The 27,145-nt window shown below is 50.1% G+C and overlaps 1 protein-coding gene across 2 annotated transcripts; it reads left to right on the forward strand.

The window, feature by feature from the left end:
- Positions 1–26,971, forward strand: Mfn2 (mitofusin 2). 2 transcript variants are annotated; one of them, XM_041643095.1, is made up of 20 exons: positions 1–234; positions 1,425–1,564; positions 1,920–1,997; positions 4,803–4,981; positions 9,586–9,721; positions 12,713–12,875; positions 13,875–13,999; positions 15,219–15,327; positions 15,431–15,538; positions 16,339–16,492; positions 17,187–17,254; positions 17,516–17,637; positions 18,426–18,552; positions 18,873–18,977; positions 19,123–19,225; positions 19,758–19,978; positions 21,332–21,487; positions 22,499–22,695; positions 23,636–23,770; positions 25,120–26,971. In XM_041643095.1, the coding sequence occupies exons 4-20, from the start codon at positions 4,807–4,809 to the stop codon at positions 25,187–25,189; spliced, it is 2,274 nt and encodes a 757-aa protein (XP_041499029.1). In that variant the 5' UTR covers positions 1–234; positions 1,425–1,564; positions 1,920–1,997; positions 4,803–4,806; the 3' UTR covers positions 25,190–26,971. The 2 variants fall into 2 exon arrangements, with proteins under 2 accessions (XP_041499029.1, XP_041499030.1); XM_041643096.1 differs by lacking the exon at positions 1,920–1,997.
- The last annotated feature ends 174 nt before the right edge of the window (positions 26,972–27,145 follow it).

Below are 27,145 nucleotides of genomic sequence, written 5' to 3' on the forward strand. Positions count from 1 at the left end.
AGGACGCGGGACGGTTAACAGGCACGCGGAGGCTCCTTTTGAAGCACGGAGTCTCTGGAAGCTGTCGCATTGGAGTGGTAGGGATGAAGTGACTGAGTTCCTAGGCCATCGGCTCATCTGGGCTGCGTCGGGACGAGTGACGAGCGCAGCCCCTTCCCCTCCCTCTTCTCTCGGTGTGGCCCCGGCTAGTGACGTTGTGGGTGTGATGGCCGCCGCGAGGCCGGGAAGGTGAAGGTGAGAGGCGAGCGCGCCGGGGTGGTGGAACCGACAGGCCCCCGCCGGGAGAGTCCTGAGCGGCCCAGCTTAGGACGCTGGGGCCCCTGGGACTCAGGCTTGGGCCCAGGCTCAGGCTCGGGTCACACGGGCGTTCCCCTGCTGCAGCCTCGCCGTCGAGCCCTCCTCGGCTCTGAGGAGGGGGCGGGCCGCAGGACTCTGGGCTGGGAGGTGGGCTCCTCGAAGCTCCCGGCACCCTGGTCTTCCTAGCCCTGTGGTCACATCCCTTTTCCAGTTTTCATCCAATACTTTTCTATTTTCTTTTTGCCAGCATTTTTTTTTTTTAGGACCCAGTTCACCGCCTACGCCATTTATGGCGGAGGCCCTTTTACTTGTATAACTTCTCATTGCCCTGTTAAGACCTCGAGGATTGGAGCTATTCTTATCCGTCCCTGACCCTAGCACCTAGAACATTGAAAGCCTCAGAGAATACTGAAAAAGATAGCTGTGTGGATGCAGAAAGGCAAAGCTGCCGGCCTCCATCTCTTGTAATACTCCCTATCCTGTTCATCTACCTTTCCAATCATCTCTCCCTCCTTCCAGAAAAGGACTCTTGATGGTCCCCTTCTTTTCTTGTGTTGGGAAACACAAGTGAGCTTTGGAGTCACAGCTAGTGTATCTTGGTCTCTAGCTTGACCACTCTTTGATTGTATACATCTTCCCAGTACTCTAAGCCCAAGTTTATTCCATAGACTTGAGGATGGAAGGGGTTACTTTACAGCAGCTGGGATACACTGGCTTTCAGTCAGATCTCCTCCTTTCCTCTCCCCTTCCACTGCTAGTTGACAGTTTCTCGCAGTCCTCAAGGCCAGGCCTTGTCCTGGTTCAGCTCCTTCCTCCCTCCTGAATGTGCCTTTGCGGGGACCTCGTTGGCACCTTGCACTAGCACGGCTAAGAATGTGTTTGTGCATTAGCACTAGCACGTGGCTAGGAATGTGTTTGTGCATGCCTGTGCTTTGGGTCTCTTGCCATTATCTTCCCTCTTCCCCTCCACACTTCCTCACCTGCTTCTAAAGTACCTCAGTGAGTAAGCTTCCCTCAGGGATGAGTTAGTTTGACTTTGACTCCTGATCAGATGTGTTTTGCACATGAGGTGGGGTTTTTTTCCTTCTCGGTTGCCTATTGACCTCTCCTTTTTCTTTTTCAAAAAGCTGGGACAGGTGGAGTCAACACCATCAGTAGCCAACCTGGACCTGAATCAACACAGAAGAGACCTCAAGTTCTTTTCATCGTCTTGACTCCAGCCATGTCCACGATGTCCACCCTGTAAAGGTCTCTTACCAGCTAAAAAGTAAGTGTAGGCTGTGGTTCTGGGCACTGTGGATCTGGATTGAGATCAAAAGAGTGTGTTCCCCTGGCTCTCGGGTGGCAGGTCTCTTGGATGGAATCCTGGAGCACAGAGCTGGTGGCTTCTGGCTTCTGTTGGAAGAAACTACTGTTTCTCCTTTCTGCTTCCATGGGATTTCACTCGTTGACAGTTCAAAACATGGCCAGGAGCTATATCTCCTGAGGTCCCTGAAGAATTAGTCTCTTTCCCTTGTGCTGGCTCTTCTCTCTCTGCTTGGCAGAAGCTGGCTCCTTACCATGGCTCTGGGAGTCTGCTCTGTCTTTTTTACCCTGGATACTCTTTTGTTTCAATTTCTCAGCTTCTCCTGTGTTGTGCCAGCAGACCATCTCTGGACCATTTTATTTTATCTGCTAGGAGTTGCTGAACATAAAACTGGGTAAGGAGGTGATGTGGATTCAGGACCACACCTGGGATCCACACACCTTGCACTGAATTTTGACGCTGCTGTCTGAACACCTAATACTCCTCCACTAATAGCCTGTGTCGAGGCAAAGCTTCTGATGGCCTTCAAGTGCTAATACTGACTTCTGTTTAGAATCGGGCTTGTTTCTGATCTTAAGTTAGTGTGTTATTACTGTGCTCTTGCAACTTCTGGGGTGGGAGAAGTCTGTCAGAATGAGCCTTTCCCTGAAGTGTGAGCCTTTGAATTTTAAAGCCTGCTAGAAGTTTCTTTTGGCCCCACCCCTCCTGTCTTTTGAGAAAGGCAGGCCCACTTGTACAGACTGGCCTTGAACACCCTGATTAACTGAGGATGACCTTAAGCTGTTTTTTCTTTTTTCCAGATTTATTTATTTTGCATAACTTATATTGGAACTGGACCCTCTGGCCCAGTTGTACTTAGGGGACAGGCCCCACATGCCTACAGTGAGCCCTGTGGTAAGGTGAGGCCTATCAGGGCTTTCCAGAAGAGGGACAGGAACTCAGCCTCCTCCCACCATCTTGCTGAAGGCAGAGCCCCAGAGAGCAGGGTTCTTTGGGGGGCTTTTGTGTGTTTATTTCACAAATTCATTCCTTTTGAGCACATAGATATGTGCAGTTTGCTCTTTGGATTAAATTTCAGAATCGGAAATAATTTGTTTGTCTCTCTTGACGGGCTGAGCTCCAAACTTAGCTAGAAACTGCTTTTCAGGAAAAAGTGTATTTGGATGTTTAGGGATGGAAGGTTTTAGCTTGTTTCCCTCAGTGCTATTACTAACGCAGCCTGTGCCTCTCGCAGTTGTGGATGAGGAAGGTGGAAATGGGGAGGGCGCAATGCTGTCAAAGACTGGCTTTCTAGAAGCTCAACACCTATGTAGAGACACAGCGTGATTGTAAAAACAATTCAAACTGACAATCTGGTAAGGTTGTGTCCTCCGCATGTGCGTGACTTAGAGTTATTTCTAGGAGGAAAGTAAGAGTATGCAAAATGAATAGGAGAGAGTGATTTCTAGACAGAAAGCAAGGTCAGACAGATGCAGACACACAATGTGGGAATCAGCAGAGCCAGAGAAATTCGAGCTTGGTGCCAGCTGTGGTAGGTTTCTGCAGGGCTACGATGCATAGCTGCAGGTGTGAGGTCAGAGCAGCTCCTGGCCAGCTGAACACCCAGCCGCTCGGCTTTACTAGTGTGCATGCCCTTGAGTCTTGAATTACTGAACACTAACAGCTCTTGGTTTGTATTCTTTGGGCTTAAAGACAATGACCAGCATCTTGGAAGCACTCATCTAAAAGCCCAGCTGTTATCAAGCAACTTTCTTCCTGCAAGTCACTTGTGGGCTGGGCACTACTTATCTCTTCCAGCTGACCTGTTTACTCCATTTCCATGGTAGCGGGTGGGGGAGTACAGGATGTGCTGATAGGGTTACTCACCAGCTTTGCTCCCAGCTTCCTAGACTGGATTGCTGGGTGGCCATGGGGAGAGTCTTGTGATCTGGCTGTAGTTTACTACTGTGTGAGACCATGAGACATACTACCTTTGAGCCCTAACTGTGCTGGACATGTTGCTTGTGCCATCATCTTTAGTCATTTTACAATGTACACCATATCCCATTGTTGAATGTGAAGAAACCAGGGACCCAGAGTGAAATGACTGGCTTGGATCTATGCAAGAAGAACACAGGGCCTTTTATGTTGTTGATTTCAGAATCTCTGTCATGGGCAACCTCACCCCATCCTACACTCTTTCCCTTCCTTGTTCTCCTTCTGCCCACCCCACCTGACTTCAGAGCACTCTTCCTTTACATTATTGAATTATTTTATTTCCAGTGCCCATTCTCTGAGCTCTGTTGTCTTTCCTAGTTGAGAAAGCATGTCTCAGAAGCTGGATGTGGTGGTGCATGCCCATAATTGTACTTGAAAGAGAACAGAAGGTTGAAAAGTTTAAGACCTCCATGAGACCATGTATCTCACCACCACCACCACCACCACCACACACCATACACACCCCACCACCACACACCATACACACCCCACCACCTAAAGAAAGAAGGGGAAAGGGGGAAACGGCAGTGTGCTCACTTCCCTGTGTCCTACAGAATCTGTAACATGCCAGATGGTTTGTTGATTGGGCAATATAGATTTGCCCCTATCGCCTGTGCTTCCATGCCATTCCCAGTACATCCCTTTTTCTTTTGTTTTTTAGTCTTAGAAGTAGATCTCTCCCTCTTGAGGTTCACTGGTCCTTGTCTCTACTCCATAAGCAAGCAGACTAACAAACCACATTAGGAGTGAGGACCACTGTTCCTGGACCGCAAAGTGGCCATGGAAGGGTGTGGCTGACCCTGACCTTGTTTGCACTTTGCTTTCCCTGTCTGATGCACTTTTAGGTTGATGGTGTTGAGGAGATAGGTTCAATTCCTACCACTTCTCCTTCTGAGGATTCCTGTGTGTGAGATTGTGTGACCCCAAGATCCCTCCCCTCTTTCTGCTGTACTAGTCATTGTTGAACAGGCAAGGCAGGGATTGCTAGCACCAAGCCTGAACTCAGGGCTCTACAACCAGGCAGTTGTGAACCAACACAGTGTGACAGGGACATGGGCCCAAGTGAACTGAGAATTCCCGTCCTCCTTAAGATGTTGGGACCTTGTTTCCCTTGAGTGAGTACAGAGCAGCCATATTCTTGGTGGTCTCAGTTCTCCTCCCATCCCTGCTCCCCAGCATCATGGCCTAACATTATACTCACACAGTCTTGGCTCTCTTTCAGCGAGATGTCCCTGCTCTTCTCTCGATGCAACTCCATCGTCACCGTCAAGAAGGATAAGCGACACATGGCTGAGGTGAATGCTTCCCCACTCAAGCACTTTGTCACTGCCAAGAAAAAGATCAATGGCATTTTCGAGCAGCTGGGGGCCTACATCCAAGAGAGTGCCAGCTTCCTTGAAGGTGAGCTGGGCGCCTGCTCAGTCAGGTTCTATGAGAAATTTGAGTAGCAGGATTTGGGGGTTCCAAACAGGCCTGCTTTAGGGAAACTTAAGCCCAAGTGTGTCATTGCCTTACCTGTGCTCTGCTTGGATTCCTATGGATCATGAGTACCAGGAACATTAGATATGAACTATTAAGTTGGAAATTCCACGTTTCATTTGAAGGAGTTTTTTGTTTGTTTGTTTTTGGGACAGAGTTTCTCTTTGTAGCCCTGGCTGTCTTGGAACTCGTTCTGTAGACTAGGCTGGCCTCAAACTCAGAAATCTACCAGCCTCTGCCTCTCAAGTGCTAGGATTAAAAGCATGTGCCACCATGCCCTCCCAAGATGAATCTTATCCCGATCAAAAAGGCAAGCAGGTGGAGGTGTGGTGTGGTGATTGCTCTGTTGGTAAAGCCTGGCTGGCATCTCCAGCACGTGGTATATGGTGCGTGCCTATAATCTGGAAGACCGCAGTGGGAAGAGCAAGAGTTTAAGGTCTTAGCTGCTGGTGAGTTTGAGGTGAAACCTTGTCTACTAAACCCACCAAACAGAAAAACCAAAAGGCAGGTAGACTAAGGTTTGAGTGTTACCTGACGCCTTAGAGTGACTGAGCCTAGCTTTACCCAGGTGTCTCTCATGCCACAACCCGTGTGTGTTTATTTGGCCTGGTTCTGGCTGCCATAGCACCAAACACTTGTGTGTTGATTATTCCGGACAGGGCGCCCTAGTTGGTATTTTTAGATTGGCAATAGAAGTGCAAGTAGGAAACTCATGTCACTGCGTCTTTTCTCTGGTTACTAATTTGAGCAGAGCCTCTGTCAGCGGAGGGCTGCTTCCCTGTGCCCCTCTCTGTGCGGGCAGTTCCAGACACTAGCTATCAGGCTCCCTCTAAAGGGTGCCCAGCCATAGGTCTGGAGCTTATCTGTGGAGACTCAGGTCCTGAGCCTTCTCTGTCTCTGGTTTCCTTGTGTGTGAAAGAGGGGTTCATGTGAGACTAAGAATCTTCAGGTTTAGCTGCAGAACCTGCAGACCCAGTGGTGTAGGGGTGCACCACTAGCTCGGGTCCAGTGGTGGAGGGGTGCACCCCAAGCTCGGGTCCAGTGGTGCAGGGGTGCACCCCAAGCTCGGGTCCAGTGGTGGAGGGGTGCACCCCAAGCTCGGGTCCAGTGGTGCAGGGGTGCACCCCAAGCTCGGGTCCAGTGGTGCAGGGGTGCACCCCAAGCTCGGGTCCAGTGGTGGAGGGGTGCACCCCAAGCTCGGGTCCAGTGGTGCAGGGGTGCACCCCAAGCTCGGGTCCAGTGGTGGAGGGGTACACCCCAAGCTCGGGTCCAGTGGTGCAGGGGTGCACCCCAAGCTCGGGTCCAATGGTGCAGGAATCCATCCCAGTTCAGGTAGACCATCTCTCCAGCCTGCTCATTGTCTCACATGGGCAAGCCAGTATATGAGGCCCCATTAAAGAAAAAAACCATAGCCGGGCGATGGTGGCGCACGCCTTTAATCCCAGCACTCGGGAGGCAGAGGCAGGTGGATCTCTGTGAGTTCGAGACCATCCTTGTCTACAGAGCTAGTTCCAGGACAGGCTCCAAAGCCACAGAGAAACCCTGTCTCGAAAAACCAAAAAAAAAAAAAAAAAAAAAGACCATGTCCAGTTTTGTTAACCTCCCTGTGCCCTGCCCTGTGCTAAGGAATCTTCAGGTTTGACCCTGAATCTTATGATTGAGGCTGAAATGATTGCAGATTACGACCTGCTTATTTATCAGTAGCTCTGCTCTGCCTTCCCTGAGCCTAGGTATGCAGAGGTGGTGGCCAGGCTGCTGTCTTCCCAGGGCCCAACTGCCCTCTCTGCCCTGAGTCATTCTCTCACGTGATGTTGTGGACAGGCAGGTGTTTGGGGAAGGTATCCTGTCACAGCTCTTTGATGTGCCTCATAGTGAGACTCTGAGGCCCTTGTTTGTTGATCACATGGAAGGAAAGAAGCTGAGTGATGGAGCTGTGTTTGGGATTGTTCTGGTTAGGGAGAGGAGGCTTCACCCAGGCAAACAGTTAGAGCTAGTCAGCCTGCAGGCACTTGTTCAGTGAAGCCATGTGCCTGAGAGCCAGCTTCCTCCTACGAGGCTTTGCAAAGGTCATGCCCATGTGCCCATATAAGGGAGGAATGTTGCTGCATCTGGGGTGGGGTGACTGCTGGAACAGGGGTGGCATGTTGGCTGGGTCACTTCCTTTCATGGCACTAATCAGAAGGAAAACTTACTAGGTAGTCTCTGATATGCCACTTTTCATACTCCAGATGCTTTGGGGAGTGTTCTTGGGACTGGGACCTGCCAGCCTGGTAATTTGCAAGAGTTTGCTGCAGGCCCAACACCCGTCTGCTTGTCAGATAGCTGAAGCAGTTTGTGGTGGATGGGTGAGACTGGATCTTGCTCAGTTTCATCTTCTGTAGTGATTTTTTTTTTTTTTAATCCATCTGCCTGTCAAGGGCACTAGGGGAAAGCAGCACAATCCTTTGGGCATTCATTTACTCAGCGAGTGATGGTCTAGCCGTCACATGGTAGATAATGCAGACAGCTGAGCTAGCCAGGTACGTGAATGCATAGACAGGAATCTGCTCAGGAGGCAGTGTGCCAGGGAAGGCTTCCTGAGCCTGTGCTGTCCGTGCTAGACATGAGACAAAGTGGAAATGAGCCACGTTACTTCACAACAGGGTTCTGTTCTTTAGAGCATCAGGTGAATTGGGGTGGGTAGCAGCAAGCCAAGCCTAGAGGGAGAAGAGGCTGGTGACTTTGGGGAGGTGGTGTGGTGGAGTTAAAACTGGGGACTGGCAAGGCCAGGTGTGGTGGTATATGCCTTTAATCCTAGCAGAGGCAGGTGGATCTCTTGAGTTCAAGACCAGTCTGGTCTACAGAACAGATGCCAGGACAGTCAGGACTGTGTTACACACAGAAACCCTATCTCAAAACACACACACACACACACACACACACACACGTGGGGGCTGGCAGCACAAGAGGCTATGCGGCCAGACAGGCCCAGCTCTGGAAGGACTTCTCAATGTGACATGGACTGGAGAGGTCCTATACTCCAGAGCCATGTTGCTTGCTTCAAATGGTGTGTTGTGTGCATAACAAAGATTAAATGAGACCATATTTGAAAACTGACTAGAGAGCTGGCGGATGGCTTGGTGAGTAGACTCTTGTCTCCTCCATGACCACCTGAAATCTATCCCTGGGACCTACGTGGTGGAAGAGAAAGGATTCCTGCAAGTTGTCCTCTGACCTCCACGTGCACATTGTGGCACATGTGTGCCACACATGCTAAAAAAACATTAACTTTTAAAAAAGTGACTCTAACAGTGCCTAGCATGTGAGAATTTTGTAAGCATTTGTCAAGGAGTAATATGACTGATGGGGCTGGGGAAATGGCTCAGCAGTCAGTAGCACCGGCTGCTCTTCCACTGGACTCAAGTTCTGCTCCTAGCAGCTGTATGGTGTTCACATCTGTAACTCTGGTGCTTCTGTTTAACCTCTAAGGGCATCAGGCACAGGTGTAGTGCATGTATATACATGAAGGCAAAACCCTAATAAACATGAAAATAAATAGACTCTAAAAAGGAAGAAAGCAATAGGGCTGTTGAGATGGCCCAGCAGGTAAAGGCACTTGCCGAGCAAGCCTAGGATTAGGATCTCAGAACCCAGGTGGAGGTGGAGGTGGAGGAGAGAACTGATTCCGAAAAGTTGTCCTCTGACCTCACATGTACTGTGGCACATAAAACCCTTTCATCATGTACAAGTGAAGAGTCAAGTGTTCAAGTAGTCACCCAGCACTTTGCATTGAATTCATTTCATTTTTAGACGCTTAGGGAAGAAGATACTGCTGTTCTTATTGTAGCATGAATTCTAATTGGTCTAAATAAAAACCCGGAGTCAGATATTAGGGGGTGAAAGCTGAAAGATCAGAGAAGCAGAGCAGCCAGCCACTAGTTCTTACCTCTATGAACTCCTCAGATTGAATGGGGTGTTCTGTCTCTACAAGTCCTCAGACTGAATGCTTTCTCTACAAAACTTCAGAGTGATTCCTGAGCTCCAGTCTCCTCCTGCCTTATATTCTTCTCTCTGCTCAATCATATCACTTCCCTACTCCACCTCCCTAGAGCTGGGATTAAAGGTGTGAGCCACCACTGCTTGGTTCTGTTTCTCTTTTAGACAGGATCAATTTTGTGTTGCCCAAGTGGTCTTGAACTCACAGAGATCTGTCTGCCTCTGTCTCCCCAGTGCTGACATTAAAGGTGTGCGCCACCACTGCCTGCCCTCTATAGCTAACTAGTGTGGCTAGCGCCATACTCTGATCTTTGGGCAAGCTTTATTTGTTGGAGCACAAACAGCATGGGGGAGCCCTGTCAGTCTTCCTCCCCAGTCTGTTCATAGCTGCCACACAGTAGGACTATAGTAGGGAGTCTGGAACTTCCATCTGGTGGCAGAGCTGAGAGTCAACAGAGGTGGTCTTGGGTTGGAGAGTGAGGCCTCAGCATGAGGGAGGCCATCACTCTGGAGTTCTGACCAAACACTGACCCACTGTCGTCCTCCCTCAGACACCCACAGGAATGCAGAACTGGACCCAGTAACTACCGAAGAGCAGGTCCTGGACGTCAAAGGGTATCTGTCCAAAGTCAGGGGTATCAGCGAGGTACTGGCCAGGCGACACATGAAGGTGGCTTTTTTCGGCCGGTGAGTACTTGGAAGCCCTCCCTGGCTGGTGGGATGGGGATGGATACAGGTGACAGGGGAGGTCCTCTCCACTGGGGAGCAGTGGTGTGCCCTGAGTTCATATGCTCTTTTTGATTGTTGCTTTTATTTTTTTAATTACATTTTTATTTATTTGATGGGGGATGTGCACAAAAATGAAGAAGGTCATGATAACTTATGGGAGTCAGTTCTCTCCTTCTGTCTTATGAATCCTGGGGATCAAAGTCAAGCGTCCGGATTAGCAGTAAGCATTAAGCATCTTTCCCCACTGAGCCATCTCACCAGCCCTCTTTAATTTTTAAATTGTGATTCTTAACAAACCTCTTTATGCATGGAGCTGGAACTAGGCTGAGCTGTGTCTGTCACCGAGCTGTGTCTCAGCTCCTGGATGAGCCAACAGAGAGTGTGTCCCTGGGGAGATAGCAATGATGCTATGCAGCTAGTCCCCAGAGCTTTTCATCTGGTGGAGCGGAAGTCGTTCCTAGTAAATAGTGACTTCCTGATCCCCACACTCCCCAGCCCTTGGCAGCCATTATTCTGGCCTCATCCTGCCTGATCTTCCCAGTGCTCGGATTTGACTATTTGAGTCAGGTTCTCACTAACACCGAAGTTGACCGATTCTAAGCTTGTCAAGGTAACCAGGTTGCCCCAGGGATTGGAGAGCTGGGATTGGAGGTGGCTGCCACACTTCCCTGGCTTTTACATGGGTTCTGGGAATGTCTTCAGCCCAGTTCCTTCCCATGAAAGGCTGAATATTCCATTTCATGTGCATGTGACATTTTATTTGTTCATCTCTATGAACAGTTGGGTTGCTTTTGCTTTGTGACTCTAACAGATAATGTCACTGTGTGCGCATGTGTGTAGATGTCATTTCCGGTCCCTGCTTCTGGTTCTTTGGGTTTGTCCACAGAAGTGGGATTGTTGGTGAATCCTGTCGTTCCGCTCCGAAGCTCACTAGATCTCACTAGTGTTTTCTTCAGCAACTGTACGTTGTATAGTCCCCAGCAGTGCACATGGGTCGTTTCTGCACACCCTTGTCCACAGTATTCTGTGTTTTGATAGTGGTCATGCCTCTGAGTGGGAAGTAACAGTCTGATGTGGGGTTCTTTGTTTTTATTTTTGTTTGGTTTGGTTTTTGGAGATAGGGGCCTTACTGTGATGTCCAAATTGGTTTTTAACTCCTGGGCTCAGGTGATGCTGCCCCAGCCTCAGTGCTGGACCCTTCGTGTTGGGCTCCCAGTGTGGTTGGATTTGTATTTCCTTAATGTTAGGGTTGCTGCGCTGCTTTTCGCGTGTTGATTGGCCTTTTATATATCTATATCTATTCCTTAGTTAGGTTGTTCTTTTGGTTATTGTTGCATTGTAGGAGCTTTTAAATACATTGGTGGGTCTTTTTTAAAGACTCGTTTATATTCTGTTATGCTCATGGGTATGTTCACTTGGTAGAGGTCTCGGTACCAACCAGTGGCACTAGATCCCACTGGAGCTGGAGTAGACGGTTGAGAGTTGCTGATAACTGACCCCAGGTCCTCTGCAAGAGAAGTGCACACACTTAACCACTGAGCCAGTGGTTCTCAATCCGTGGGTTGTGACCCTTTTAAGGGTCAGACAACCCATATTTATGTTATGATTAATAACAGTAGAAAATTACAGTTATGAAGTAGCAACAAAAATACTTTTATGATTGGGGGTGACCACAACATGAGGAAATAACTGCATTAAAAGGTTGCAGTTAGGAAGGTTGAGAGCCACTGCACAGAGCCCTCCCTCCCGCCCTTTAAATAGATTCTGTGTATTTGTAGATCTTAGCCATTCTGCAGGCTACCTTTTCACTCTGACAGTTATATCCTTTGGTGTCTAGCCCTTTTATTGGTTTAGTCTAATCAACTACGTAGACTTTTTTCCTGTCTGTGGGGTCACACCTAGTCAGTGCTGTGCTGTGAAGCTTCCCCCTTAGTTTTAAGAGTTTCAAATGTAATAAGGAGGATCAGGCACTAAAAGCAATTAGCACCTGAGACTGGTGTGTCTCGTTTGGTAAGTGCTTGCCTGCTATGTATGTGAAGCCCTGGGGCCCAGCATGATGGCACTCACACCTACAATACCAACACTCTGGAGATGAGGGGATGGGTTGGAGGGTTTAAGGTCATCCTCCATTTGGAGTTTGAAGCCAGTTTGTCAAAAACAAAGCTACACTTCTACTTAGGTTAAAGGTCCTAGATAAACTAACTGGTGCTTGGCACACAGTGGTAGTATAGAGTGAACACTGTGTCTCAAGTCCTGTCCCTGATGACTTGTGATCTCAAGTGTGCCCTCAGCTTCTCTGGCCTGTTGTTTGTTCATCCTTTCCTGGAAGGTGTGGCCTGGCCCTCACCCAGGTGCTAGTGTCTGTCCATGTCTCTGGGCACATGGAGATCGGTGGCTTCGGAAGCTGTGTGCTGCTGGGGATTGCCATGCAGAATGAGAGAGAGTGTTCCCATTAAACCCTGGAGTAGGCAAGTGTGCAAATGGAGCTGTTTACAAGAAGCAGAATGTAGAAAGGGGTGTGTTAAATAGAGCACTAAAGGAAGCTTCCCTTTTGCCTGACACTGGTAGGCCTGAGAAGTGGGGCTTCATGTGTGAGGAGAAGCATGATGGGAAAATAGCCACACAGCAGGCCCAGTATTGGGAAACAAGGACATGGGATCATGTGGACAGGATGACAACCCAGAGGACGAGCATGGTTTACTTTGAAGACAGGCAGTTCCCACCAGTGCTTACTCACTGAGTGGTGCTGAACTCTGAGACAGGTCGCGTCTGCACCAGCTGCCTGCAAGCTGATCTGAAGCGCTGAGCATGTTACAGGTCCAGGCCGAGGGATGTTCACCTGCCATTTTAACAAACACATGGCAGAGAATAAGACTTCAGCCCAGGCTGGGCACTACAGTGTGACAGCCCAGACTGTATTGTTCATGGCCTCACTGTTGTTTCTCCTAGGACGAGCAATGGGAAGAGCACCGTGATCAATGCCATGCTCTGGGACAAAGTTCTGCCATCTGGGATTGGCCACACCACCAATTGCTTCCTGCGGGTGGAGGGCACAGATGGCCACGAGGCCTTCCTCCTCACTGAGGGCTCGGAAGAGAAGAAGAGCGTCAAGGTGGGTTCCGTCCAGCCAACTCTCTGCTGTGGGCGCTAGTGGGTGCAGTCTGGACACGGAGCAGCCAGCACAGCAGTGTCACAGGGCTCACCCACCTCATGCTCATGAGCTTTGGGGGGGATTGTGAGAGTGTTTGGGAGGGTCGGGAAAGTGGGGCACCAGGAACAAGGCCCAGCTTGTTGAGGGTGAGAGGCTGAGCCGGCTGGCTGTGCACTGAGCAGGGAGGAGAGCACATATGTTCCTCCTGGGCTTGCCAGCAGGGTGTGGTTCCTGAGTGTGCTCTGGGATTCTCATGCCCCGCCAGCAGCCCCTGCGTTCTCACTTTCGAGAGGCATCTGTTCTCTACTTGGAGCCAGGTGTGCATTTTGTTTCATAGGGGATTAATCATTGCAGAATAAATTGAGCCCCAGGGTGATATTTGAGAGAGAGGCTTAAAGGAGAGTGCGATGAAAGAAAGGGAGCTGGGGAGATGGTCCCTCTGTGAAGAGTGCTTGCTGCTCTTTCAGAGAACACGAGTTTAGTTCCCAGCACTGTCAGGTGCCTCACACATTCTCCTAGAACTCCAGCTCCAGCACGTCCAACACCCTCTTCTGGCCTGTGTGAACACCTATATACATGCACGTAGATAAAAATTAATGAATCTTTTAAACATTTTCTTATTTTCTGTGTATAAGTGTCTGCCTACTTGTATATCTATAGCACAGAGGCACAGAGGTGTCTGGTGCACACAGTCTATCCAGAAGGGCTTCAGATCCCCTGAAACTTAGTACAGTTGTAAACTGCCTTGAAGGTGCTGAGAAATGAACCCAGGTTTTCTGGGAGATCAGCCAGTGTGCTTGAGTCTTTTTTTTTTTTTTTTTTTTTTTTTTTTAAAGGACAGGGGCTAGCCAGTTAGTTGGTCAGCCATCCCAGGCTGCTGTGTTGTAGTAGGTGACACAGGAGATCTCCCAGCTGATGATGCTTCTTGGCCTGATGTTTATTTCCTTCCTCCACCGTCAGACTGTGAACCAGCTGGCACATGCCCTCCATCAGGATGAGCAGCTGCATGCAGGCAGCCTGGTGAGTGTGATGTGGCCCAACTCCAAGTGTCCACTTCTGAAGGATGACCTCGTGCTGATGGACAGGTGAGAGGGGGGAGACTCCTAGAATCCCAGTCTGAGGGTACCAACTCTCCATTTCTGGGTGATTCATGTTGAAGGTCCTTGTGTCCTCTCTTTGCTCTGTTTAAGTACTGGAGCCTTTCGGAGAGCTCAACCAAATCCTTCTGCCCCTTGGATTTCTTCCAGGGCCTGGTTGGTTATCATGCTCACTGGCATCAGTGCCCTGCAGATGTCCAGGAGTGGGCTGTTCGAGAGATAGGGGCGCTGAAAAACAGGGGAGGCTCTACATGCCAGTCACTGTGTTTGGATTCTGCCAGTCCAAGCTGGTTCTGGCTTCAGAGGCACTTGCTCTATAAAACAGTCCTTGGAAGACTTGTGCAACAGATTTAGGCTCCTTGTTCCCTTAGTTCCTTTCCTTCTGGAACACCAAAACACTGTTCTCTAGACCGCAGCCTGGGACAACGTAGGACCTGTTTAATCATTTCACTTGCCAGTGTCTGAAATGCCATTGGCAGAGCAGGTCTTTAGCCATCCTCAGGACAGTGGCTCTGGGAAGGCTGGTGACTCCACAACAGTTAGTATGTGTGTTGGGTAGCATATATGGCCATTTTAGTCCTTTGAAGGAACGCCCTGCCTTTGGGACACGTTACTCCTACACTGAAAAATACAATACTTTATATGGTGGCCTTGAACTGGACTCAAATACAAACTTGGAAGTTGGGCATGGTAGTGCGTGCCTTTAATCACACTCTAGAGAGGTGAGGCAGGAGGACCAGGAGTTCAAGGTCAGTCTCTGCTACATGAGGCCAATCTCAATTTAAAAAAGGAAAATTCAAAACTTGAATTTGGTTGAATTTAGTTTCAGTTAGAGAACCGAAAACTACAAGTTATTATGTTTTTATAAAAATAACAGGTGCTGTCTGGTGGTAGTACCACATGCCTTTAATTCCAGCATTCTGCAGAGCAAGTTCCAGGACAGCCAGGGCTATACAAAGAAACCCTGTCTCAAAAAACAAAAAAAACAAACAAACAAAAAAAAACGGGGGTGGGGGTGGAAATAGGTGCTAAAACACGAACTGCGAATTCCTCAGTGATCTGGAAGGTCAGGGAAAGGAAATAAAGCTCCCGGAAAGGGTAGACCTGCCTCCCTCCTTCGCCCGACTGCCTTGTAAGTCCCAGGGCTGTTCACACTGGGGCTCAGGCCCTGCACCTGATCATGCTGATTCACACCTGCCCCCACCAGCCCTGGGATCGATGTCACTACGGAGCTGGACAGCTGGATTGATAAGTTTTGCCTGGATGCTGATGTGTTTGTGCTGGTGGCCAACTCAGAGTCCACACTGATGCAGACGGTAACTCTTCTCCACCTTGTCCCTGGGCACGCTGGGCAGGACAGCTAGTGGGGCCTTGACTGGCAGGACCCCTCCTCCACCAAGGTCCTCTGCCCTTGTTTAGGAGAAGCAGTTCTTCCACAAAGTGAGCGAGCGTCTCTCCCGGCCCAACATCTTCATCCTGAACAACCGCTGGGATGCCTCTGCCTCGGAGCCTGAGTACATGGAGGAGGTGGGTATCTCTCTGGCAGTTTGGAGACTGCCATGAGCCATGAGCACTAACCACTCGGATCTGCCTGTGTGTCCCCCCCCCCCCCCCCCCCCCGGCAGCCTCAGATCTAGTGGGTCAAGTCACTGCCTTGACTACATACGACTGGATGTGGTCACTGATGGCGGTCGTCATTCCCTTCCCCTCCCGTTCACTTTCTCTCTTTTCCTTGACTTCTCTTGGGTTGAAAGAGCATCCCTGCCATGATTATTTTCATATTTGTTTTTCTTTTCATTTGGACCAGTACCTGTAGAAAGAGACTTTAGGAAGGCATTTGGGAAAGAAGCTTAAAGAGAATGAAGAGTGGGTGTTTTCTAGGACAACTCCCAACTCTGATTTTATGTGAAATAAAAGAAAAGGGATTTGTGAGTCCAAATGCTGCTGAGGCTCGTCATGGAGCTTTCGTTGTGATCCTGTCTCCACACCTGAGGGAGTGGGACCTGCTCACAATGCCTGACGCTTGCTGGGGGTCTGTGGAGACTCTTAACACTTTTAAGTTCTACCTGGGAACTGAGACTCTCTAGGGGTGCCTATTGTTTGATAAGTCAAGGTCCTGGGACACTTGGCTTGTCCGTGTAGAGCCAGGTTTAGTCTCCTTTCTTTCTGGGACACCAAAGAACAGTGTTAGGCAGACTTTGACCTGAGGTTGTCTGGGCCTGTTCTGTGTCTCAAGCACCCAGAGAGGAACTAGGGAAGCCAGCGGCTCGAGAGCAGAGGTGTTTCCCCACTCCTGCCCTGCTCACACACAGCTGTCTGTGGCCTAGGTGCGGCGGCAGCACATGGAACGCTGCACCAGCTTTCTGGTGGACGAGCTGGGCGTGGTGGATCGAGCTCAGGCTGGGGACAGGATCTTCTTCGTATCTGCCAAGGAGGTGCTCAGTGCCAGGGTCCAGAAAGCCCAGGGCATGCCAGAAGGAGGTAACCATGAGAGCCGACGGCCTCCTTTTTTATGGATATTTGAAATGTTGGGTCTCTTACTGGGTCTGTTGGTGGCACTTGGTCTGACAGCGAGGTGGTGCTCAGAGCCTGGAGGGAGGTCCTTGTTCCTTAAAATCAACTAGGAGACGCCTCTGGGCCTGTCTTTGAGGGCATTTCCAAAGAGGAGTCCCTGAGGGGGATGACTCACCCTGAATGTGAGCTGCAGCATCCTGTGGGCTGGGTCCCAGGCTCAGTGTAAAGGAGAAAGCAGTGAGCCCCAGCATTCCTTGTTTCTTTGCCCTGTAAGGTCTAGGCAGGCAACCTCAAGTTGATGCTGCCATGACCGACTGTTTCTCCGCAAACTGGGAGCCTAGGGAAGCTTGCTTTCCTCCCTTAAGTTGTTTTTTTGTCAGATGATTTTGGCCACAGGGTTAGAAAAGTAACCTAGGGGGCTGGAGAGATGGCTCAATGGTTAAGAAGCACTGGCTGCTCTTCCAAAGGATGGCTTCAATTCTCAGCACCCACATGGAAGCTCACAATTGTCTGTAACCCCAGTTCCAGGAGATCTGACACCTTCATACCAGTGCACGTAAAATAAAGTTAAAATTTTAAAAAGAAAGTAACCTAGAGAAGGGATTTCCCCCGTTTTCCTCTCTGTACAGCTGTTTTCTCACTAACACTGCCATTCTCCTAGGGGGCGCTCTTGCAGAAGGGTTTCAAGTGAGGATGTTTGAATTTCAGAATTTTGAGCGGCGATTTGAGGTACGTCTTTGATTCTGGTATATAGTGATTCTGTCCTTCCAGGTTCTCTCTAGCCCTGTCCTTGGCTATGAAAGTCACAGCCTAGCCCTTAGATGCGTTGGCTCCCACCTCCCTCAGTACCTCTTTCTGTTAGCCCTTAGAGGTGTTGGCGACCACCTCACTTAGCACTTCTATCTGTTCCAGGATCCCTGGCTATGAAAGCCACAGTCTAGTCCTTGGAGGTGTTGGCCCCACCTCCCTCAGTGCCTCTGTCTGTTCCAGGAATGCATTTCCCAGTCTGCAGTAAAGACCAAATTTGAGCAACACACAGTCCGGGCTAAGCAGATTGCAGAAGCCGTTCGTCTCATCATGGATTCCCTGCACATTGCCGCCCAGGAGCAGCGGTGAGAGCCCAAGTCCAAGGCAGAGGGAGTGCTGGGAAATTACGGTTCTGTGTATTTTGCTTTGGGCAAATAAAAAGATACATCTAAGAGCAGATTGTTAATGTTGAGCTGAGTCCATGGGCTCACACCCAGACCACATTAAAAGTTAAATAGCCTGGTCTACAAGAGCTAATTCCAGGACAGACTCCCAAAGCTACAGAGAAACCCTGTCTTGAAAAATAAAAAAATAAAATAAAAGTTAAATAGAACTGGGCAGTGGTGACGCATGCCTTTAATCCCAGTACTCAAAAAGACTGAGGCAAGCCAATCTCTGTGAGTTTGAGGCCAAAAGTGAGTTCCATGACAGCCAGGACTGTCTCAAAAAAAAATCTTTTTTCACACTGTTGTTATAGAGTGTGTGTCTATGTTACAGCTCACGTGTAGAAGTCAAAGGAGAACTTTGTGGAATCACATCTCTCCTTGCACCTTATCTAGATTCTAGGGACTGAATTTAAGTCATCTGGCTTGCATAGCAAACATTTAATCCGCTAAGCCATCTTGCTGGCTTGCCACACATTACCCCCTCCCTTATTAGTTAGCAGAACTGTCTCACCTCTTTAGCCATCTCTCTCTGTCACCACCCCTTCCCCTAAAGGAAGCCGGAGGGATGAGGGGCTGTCTTCTGCCTGCCTCAGATACCCTGGCCAGGCAGGAGAAAGGTGGCCACCGTAAGCTTCCCAGCTTCCCTTGGCGTCCCTGCTTTGTCATGTGGGGACATAGGCTTCTGAGCAGTGCTCTTTTGCTTCCAGAGTTTACTGTCTGGAGATGCGGGAAGAGCGGCAAGACCGGCTGAGATTCATCGACAAGCAGCTGGAGCTCCTGGCTCAAGACTATAAGCTGAGAATTAAGCAGATTACAGAGGAAGTGGAAAGGCAGGTGAGAAGGAAGAGAAAGTTCTGTGGGGAGATTGGGGCTCCGAGTCAAAGTCAAGTTCCATGGCAGCAAATGCCGAGGGCAAGGCATCTCATCCCAGGGGCTTCCTTGGCTTTCTGTGATCCTGACTGAAGAATAGTTTCCTCTGGGCCTCCGTCCAGGACCATTTTGATTGCCCATTTTCTTCCATCTCTGAAGCTTCAAATCAAGAGGAGCTGAGGAGGCTGCTTGGTATGGGGACAGGCGTGCAGTTCACTGCAGCCCCTCCCGCCAAAGCAAAGCACAGTCCTCTTGATGCTAACAGCACCCTCCTTTGGCTGCAGGTGTCCACAGCCATGGCTGAAGAGATCAGACGCCTCTCTGTGCTGGTTGATGAGTACCAGATGGACTTCCACCCGTCCCCAGTTGTCCTCAAGGTTTATAAGAATGTGAGTGAAGCTGGACTGTCTGAGGGTCCCTGAGTGGAAGTGCCAGGCAGGGACATGAAGCCTCTTTGGTCACTGGCGGTCTTGTTGAACCCTGAGAGACTCCTGGTGGTCGTGCTTCTTCTCACCCTCTCTTTTCTGGAGGCAGGAACTACACCGCCATATAGAGGAAGGCCTGGGCCGGAACATGTCTGACCGCTGCTCCACGGCCATCACCAACTCCCTACAGACTATGCAGCAAGACATGATAGGTTAGTGTCACGGGGGACCTTGGGGTCAGTGGAGCTGCCGTATCTAAGATGAGGCTGGAGGGATAGCTCGGTGTGTTAAAAGTGTGTACAGCTCTGGCAGAGGACCTGAGCTTGTTTTCCAGAACCCATGTCAGGAGGACCACAACAGCCTGAACTTCAGCTCTTTTCAGAAGATCCTATGCCCCTACCTCCATATACACCTGCACCCATGAACACATAGTCCCACAGACATGCAAATGCATACACGTAATCAAAATAATCAGTCAACTAGGATTTTCCTTATCTGTTACCTTTGGTGGTGATTTAACCCACTACCTTCCAGTGTGGTGTCCTGAATTCATTCTCTGTGAACTTGGGTTGCCATGTGGGACAATATACAAGCTGAGACTTTGACATGACTGCTGGCAGGTTCGGGAAGGTGACCTGTCAGCCAGTCCCCTAGCAGCTGGTATGGACTCTGTGCCTGAGGTTGGGCCCCGGTGTGGCACAGGCCTACACTAATGCACACTCTCTCTGCTTGCGCCCCTGACAGATGGCTTGAAGCCCCTTCTGCCTGTGTCTGCGCGAAATCAGATAGACATGCTGGTCCCTCGCCAGTGCTTCTCCCTCAGCTATGACCTGAACTGTGACAAGCTGTGCGCTGACTTTCAGGAGGACATCGAGTTCCACTTCTCCCTTGGATGGACAATGCTGGTGAACAGGTTCCTGGGTCCCAAGAACAGCCGCCGGGCCTTGATGGGCTACAGTGATCAGGCAAGAAGCTGCTTTCCTCAGGGCATCATGGGAGATCACCTGCCACCAGGGCTCCCTAAGGCAGACAGCCATGATAGTGTGCCACTCAGTCACTGGTCAGCATTGCTACTGTTGTCAGCTTGGTCTTGTCCTGATTACAAATGCAGGGGGTTTCTAGTGCTTGTCTCAGTGTGTGCTCTTCAAAACAGACCACTTGGAGGCTGGAGACATAGCTCAGTGGGGAAATGTGTGCCTTGTACGCATATAGGAGGCTTTGCATTTGATCTTTGACACCACAGAGGGGAGGGAATTTTAAATTCGTACCTATAAACCACCACTTTAAAATTTATAACTGAGCAATTAGAAATATTTTAGAATAAAAATACATTAGGAACTGGAGAGATGGCTCAGCAGTTCAGAGTGCTTGCTGTTCTTGCAGAGGACGCAGGTTCTCTTCCCTGTACCTAATGATGGTTCACAACCACCTCTAACTCTAATTTCAAGGCATCCAGTGCCCTTGACCTCCATGCATACCAGACACACGTGTAGTGCACAGACATACATGCAAACAAAACATTCATACATATGCAATTAAATAAAGTTTACAATAAAAAAAATACTACACATCACGACTTTAAATTTTAGAATAAAAAGTACATTAGGGGGCTGGAGAGATGGCTCAGTGGTTAAGAGCATTGCCTGCTCTTCCAAAGGTCCTGAGTTCAATTCCCAGCAACCACATGGTGGCTCACAACCATCTGTAAGGAGGTCTGGCGCCCTCTTCTGGCCTTCAGGCATACAGACAGAATATTGTATACATAATAAATAAACAAACAAATAAATAAATAAATAAAATTTAAAAAAAAAAGTACATTAGGGACTGAGGAGAAGGCTTAGTGGATGCAAGCACTTACTCTTCCTCCAAAGCTGGCATCTCAGCTTGGCTGAAACACGAAGCGTCCAGTCATTGAGAGAACAGTCTAAAGACAGAAAGCGCTGGAGGAGGACGTCTGACACAAACCCACACACTCAGATGCACATGCGTGTGTGTACACATGCGCATGCACACATGCACTCACACACTCACAAATGCTTTAATTACGACTTTTAGTAAAAGTTCTGTGCTGGCAGCAGCCCAGTGGCCAGGGCTTGCATCCTGTGACATGCCACAGTGCTCGCCTTGGGCTAGTGGGGCTCTCAGGAAGCAGATATCCCACTGTGGTGCATACAAAGCTCATTTTCCCTCTTCTGCCTCTTGGGAGTTGAAGAGCTGCTCAGTCCCTACCCTACCTCGTTTAGTCTTGAGGGTCATTGAGGGTGTATTTGAACGACAGATTTGTAACATCCTTCTCATCCTTTGTCGTCTCTCTTCAGGTTCAGCGGCCTATCCCTCTAACACCTGCCAACCCCAGTATGCCCCCCTTGCCTCAGGGCTCCCTCACACAGGAGGAGCTTATGGTCTCCATGGTTACCGGCCTCGCCTCTCTGACATCCAGAACCTCCATGGGCATTCTCGTGGTTGGAGGAGTGGTCAGTGACACTTGCTTGGGGAGGGTGGGTGCTCCGGGGGGCTCAGTGAGTGTTTTCTACCCGGGGGGCTGTGTGGCCAGGGCCTTTCACATGCAGTTGTTCCTCTGAGACATCACACACTTCCTGGATGTAGTTTGCAAACTCACTGCTAGTTTGAAGCCTCCCCTTCTGACACAGGCCTCTTCTTCCATAACAAGTAGAGAATAAGGAACAATTAAAGGTTAAGCAGGAGGCCTACCTGGCCCTTGAACTTCATCTCTTGCTTCTAGATATGTGACTCTGTCTGACTCAAGCCCTGAGGTCAGCCCCTCTGTTTTTGTGGGGCTCACCGTGTTCTGACTCAAGACCCTTGTAGCCACCGTCCCTCACATCTGAGATCTCCCTGGGGGTGTGGTGTTGGCAAAGGGTGACTGTCACAAACACTGTCAGATCAGCTGACAGTCCGAGCTCCCCTCGGACTAAGAGTTGCATCCTGTGGCTCTTTCCATAGATAGTGGCCTAGGAAAGGGTTGTGACCTACAGCTCTGACACTTGACAGGCCTTTTATAGATCTTACAGCATTTTGTTTGCCTAGGTATACCATCTGTGGGTTAAATTTACATCACATACCTCCTTTGTCAATGAAGAAGCTTGTCAGTAAACTGGCCCAAGTTCATGTAGCCAGGATGAAGTGTGACAGGAAAGTCTACTCTCTTCAGTGGGCTGTGAGGAGTGACTCCAGATTCTGCCCCAGAACAAGCTGTTGCTCTGGATCACCTGGGTTTCTCTTACAAAGCCTGTTTCTCAGGTTTGGGGCTGAAGCGCAGCAGGGGAGTCCAGCGTGTGCCAGGCCCTGAATTCCATCCCCAGAACTTAAAGCAGTTCCTCACTAGATCAGGACAGTGGCTCTAACCCTGAGTTATCGCCCATGGCCACGCCAGTCCCCTGACTTCAGCTGGAGACAGTGCCTGCTTTCTTAGCCCCAGTGGAGCCGCAGAGACCTCGCTCCAGATTAACCATGCATCCCTACAGGTGTGGAAGGCAGTGGGCTGGAGACTCATTGCCCTCTCATTTGGACTGTACGGCCTCCTCTACGTCTATGAGCGGCTAACCTGGACCACCAAGGCTAAGGAGAGGGCCTTCAAGCGCCAGTTTGTGGAATACGCCAGTGAAAAGCTGCAGCTCATTATCAGTTACACTGGCTCTAACTGCAGCCACCAAGTCCAGCAGTGAGTAACCCAGGGACCTGAGGAAGGACACGCTAATTGGTGGGCTCTCCCCATCTCTCTTTCAGCTTGACCCAAGAGCCCCTGGGTCTCAGCATCATGGGTCCCAGGACTTTGTGTAGTGCTAGCTTTGTGTCCAGGGATGACAGAGGGATCCATGGCTGAGGAGCTGGAGGCAGGAGGGTCATCCTTGGCTATATGGGGAGAGTTTGGGGCCATCTTGGACTACATAAGACCCTTTCTCTTAAGTAAATAAATATTAAAGGTTGCCTTGAAGGGCATTAGCTGTGTGATCCTAAATCAAAGCCTGGTTACAGTGCCTCGTTAGGTCAGGAGCACAGAGAGGCAGTTTTACTACCTTGCACTGCCTAATTCCAAACTCAGGGCAGTCTTCTGGCTTCTACCTCCTGAGTCCTGGGATTGTAGACTTGAGCCACCATGCTTTGATTGCCCTCGAACTGTGGCGTGGCAGACTCTTTTTGCACTGGCTTTGTAGCTGTGAGCTATATGTTTTTTTATTGGTGTGTACTGATAGGGCTAGGGATATAACTCTGTTGGTAGAGAGTTTGCCTTACGTGCATGAAAACCTGCCTTTCATCCCTACCATATCACACACGGACATGCACGAGAGGATGCTGATACTTGGAGATAAAGGAGATAGGACCTTTCCTCGCTGCCTAGCTGATGAGCATTAGAGTCAAAACCCTGGCCTCTTGTGTCCAGTTAGCTTCACCCCTGGACTGATGTGTCTCCTGTGGTGATGCCCAGTGTCTTTGATGTGGGCATCGGGAGCTGTTATAGCAGAGCTGGGAAGGATCTGGACTTAAGGTCAGAGCAGATGTGGATGGACTCAGCTGCTTCTCTGTTCTGGGTGGATTTGGCCACCAGTAGAATCCTGTCTAAACCACTATCTTCCCAGTTGATCCCATCTCTGTCCCCTCAGGGAACTATCTGGGACATTTGCTCATCTGTGCCAGCAAGTTGACATCACCCGGGAAAATCTGGAGCAGGAAATTGCTGCCATGAACAAGAAAGTCGAGGCTCTGGAGTCACTTCAGAGCAAAGCCAAATTGCTCAGGTGAGTGGCCTAGTGGCCACGCTGGGGGATTGGGGCTTGTCTGCATCTGCTGTCTCCAGTGTGGATCCCAGGTGCTCCTCAGGGATTTAGCTCTCTTGAGATGTTTGCCAGGCTCTGAGTACAAGATGGCATTGGTTGCTGGAGGCTTAACACAGTGTCACAGTCCTCAGGGTGTTTGCAGGTGGGGCGTAGTGACACAGGAAACAAGGCAGTGCTGTGATGTTGCAGGGTCTCAGCACTTGGCACAGACTGTCTCACCCAGTTTTTGTAGCCCTGGCTGGCCTGGAACTTGATAGTGAATGAGGCTGGTCTCAAATTCACTGAGATCCACCTACGTCTGCCTCCCTAGTGCTGGGATTAAAGATGTGTGCCACCATGTCCATCTCAGCTCCACTTTCTAATAGGAAAATTGGTGCCCATGGAAGCTGAGGCCCTTGTCTGGAGCTCCACAGTTAGGGTGCAGGTGGGCTGCAATTTGACTCTTCTTTCCCTGTGAGATCTGCCACCATGTCTGTCATATTTAGTTCCTCTCTGAGCCCAGGAGCAGGAGTGCCTAGCACCAGGTCTCTGCACAGGAACAGGACTGGTGGCCTCTGTAGAACTGTGACATTTGCTGGGAGGAGGATCAGTTGGAGGAGCCAGGTTCTGGATGCTGGCCCTGCACTCCCTCCTCAGCTTTCCTGTGTCTTGTGGCTTTCATCTGTGAGATAAGAATATAATTTCATGGCAGCCACAGCTAAAGGTAGAAGTACTGTAGTCCTCAGCCTGCTCAGGCTGTGATAGCATTAGCACATGGGGACTTGCATATCCTGCCCCCGCCTCTGATGTCAGGCCCAAAGAGGACAGAGAGGTACTCAGAAGTTTCAGCACTAGCCCCAACAGGTCAGTGTCTGGCCTATGCAGAGGTGCCCCTCCTGCCCACCACCAGGGACACACCGCTCACTGACTGGCTCTGGCTCTCGGGACAATTTCTGCTGCTGCTGGTAGCCACAAAGATAGGCTGAGCTAGCACCCAAACCTTCAACTGTCAATCAAGAAAGCTGACCTCCAGAGGTTTGGGGAATCTGGGTTGCAGCAAAACCCAAACCAGCTGTGGTGATTGACTCATATAATCAGAGCACATGGGAGGCTGAGGCAGGAGGAGTTCACAGCTGAGAATGAGTTCAGGCCAGCCTGGGCGGCTTAGTGAGATTCTTTCTCAGTTCACCTCTTTCTTAAAAGCCGGACTCTGTCCTTTACCTCATCTACAAAGTGGGAAATTGTGCTATTGAAGGATTAAGTGACGGTTCAGATAGGCTAGTGTGACCTGTTCAGTCTGCCGCCTGTACAAAGCAGTCTTGTCTTCGCAGGAATAAAGCTGGCTGGTTGGACAGTGAACTCAACATGTTCACACACCAGTACCTGCAGCCGAGCAGATAGTGGGCATCGGGGGCGGCCTGTGCAGAGAGGCAGGGCTGCACCTCCCATGGGCTCCAGTCCTTGGCCACTGCGGAGAGAAGGAAAGCATCCACTGTCCTGTACTGTTTGAGCCTCCACACCAGTTACCCGACCCCTGCAGGAGACCCTGGTGCACACCCTAATTGGAGACCGACAAGGATGGGTCAGCTCAGCATGAGGAGTCACGCGTGTCCGTGTCTGCTCAGCATGTTCACCTGGTTGAAGTTCGCTGCATTTGAGGTCTTCCTCAGGGTAGCACCCTGCAGAATACTGAGGGGAACCCTCACAGGCATCAGGCAGACACTCCCACCTTCTCCAGCCCAAGCAGGCACACCTAGAGAAAGACAATGTGGGGGTGACTGGACTCCCCAGAAGAATTCAGGATAGTTCTGGAAGGGCCATGTTTGTCCCAGAAGGACTTGTATCTTGTGTTTGGCCTCAGCTTTAGCGCTTTTCCCCCACTTGCAGTCTCTGAGTTGTGCTTGGTGGCCAGGCTCAGCACACCCTGGGCTTTAGACTCAGTCAGCTCGTATGGGAGGCTGGGGACCTCTGCCAGGCAGAGCAGAGGGAGAGCTCAGGAGAAGGCATGTGGATTAGGGTATCAGATGTGGTGGTGCTGACGTCTGACAGGATGAGATGGGGCTTGCCTCCCTTCTTGCCATTGAGGCCCTTGCTCTGATTTCAGCTCTTGGCCTGATGGTCCTGGTTTATTAGTGAGAGCTAGTGTGGTCCAGGTGGTTAAAGGATGTAGCAGGAGGAATGGTGGAAGATGGGGCTGCCTGGGGTGGCTGGAGAAGGTGGGTACAGAAGAGATCCCTCTCGCGACCTGACCTAGCACTGAGGGGCACACGGCCTGTGAGCCCACCTCCCTAACTCCAGCTCATCTCTGCCTTGCTGCAAGCTCCCCGTGGCCACCATTCTCTAGACTGTACCCTGTGTCGATGCCTGCAGCTGGCCACAAAACAGCATGAGAAGCCAGGCTGCCATTTTCCTACTGCCCTGACCCTCAAGCCTCGTCCCATTCTACTCCTGAACCTCCTGCTGCTTGCTTAGCCTCCTGTTGACTCTGAGCTTCCCCTTGTTGAGGGTTAAAACTGTTACTGGTCAAAGTGGGGAAGATTCCAGTCACCCAGGTGGATTGTCTGAAAAAAACAGTTTCAGGTTAATGAAGACTTGTAGACCGGGTAGAGAGTGTCTTAGAGATAAACCATTGGGCTGCATCTCCTCCCAGAAGCCCACAGCCAGGAACTCCGCTGGGGACAAGGTCCTGCTGGTTAGCTGCCCATGGCCATGTGCTCTCTTGCCCCTCAGCCTACCCTGTTTACTGGGATAGTGATGGTCTTGATCCGGCTCAGCATGTAATGGGAAGAAGTCGTGAGTGTATTACTAGGCTGGACAGATGGGGTCACCTCACAGTGGGTCAGGACAAATCAGTGTCACATGATCCCAACAAATGTTGTATTCTTTTGGGGGGGGGGAGTAGAATAAACTCTTTTTCAGTATAGCCCCTGAGTACTGAATGAAATTTTGAACTTACATAAGTAAAAATTCCACTTATACCACCAGGGAGAGACTGCACCTGAGACATTTAGCAGAGCACTTTAATTTCTTGCTGCTAACGGTTGTGTGATCTTTGCTGGGGCGCAACAGGCTCCTGACACAGTGAGTTTGCTTCTGGCATATTCGAGGTGATGCACTTGTCTGAGTTACCTGTATCTCTGCTGATGTATTGGAAACTAAAATAAAGCCCCAGTTATGACCCTGTGTGAACTCTCTGCCTGGCAGTGGCCCCGCAAAGTCTGTGGGCTGGTCTGAGAGGAAGGAACACGCCAGCCTCTGAGGGCCAGCAGATCCAGAGCGATTCCTGTACTCAGTTCTCTGTAACGCCACACACTCAGGCTTCATGTAAAACATCAGTGACTCAGCGGGCCACCCCAC

The sequence above is a fragment of the Microtus oregoni genome, unplaced genomic scaffold, assembly GCF_018167655.1.
Source record: "Microtus oregoni isolate MIOR12 unplaced genomic scaffold, Mior012 000081F_ref0000091, whole genome shotgun sequence".
Lineage (NCBI taxonomy): Eukaryota > Metazoa > Chordata > Mammalia > Rodentia > Cricetidae > Microtus > Microtus oregoni.

Excerpts from the sequence above, each read along its gene's own strand:
- Mfn2 (XM_041643095.1), top strand. The coding sequence starts at position 4,807 with ATGTCCCTGCTCTTCTCTCGATGCAACTCCATCGTCACCGTCAAGAAG. Across the intron at positions 4,982-9,585 it reads GAGTGCCAGCTTCCTTGAAG|ACACCCACAGGAATGCAGAA; the intron begins GTGAGCTGGGCG and ends GTCCTCCCTCAG. Across the intron at positions 19,226-19,757 it reads TATGCAGCAAGACATGATAG|ATGGCTTGAAGCCCCTTCTG; the intron begins GTTAGTGTCACG and ends CGCCCCTGACAG.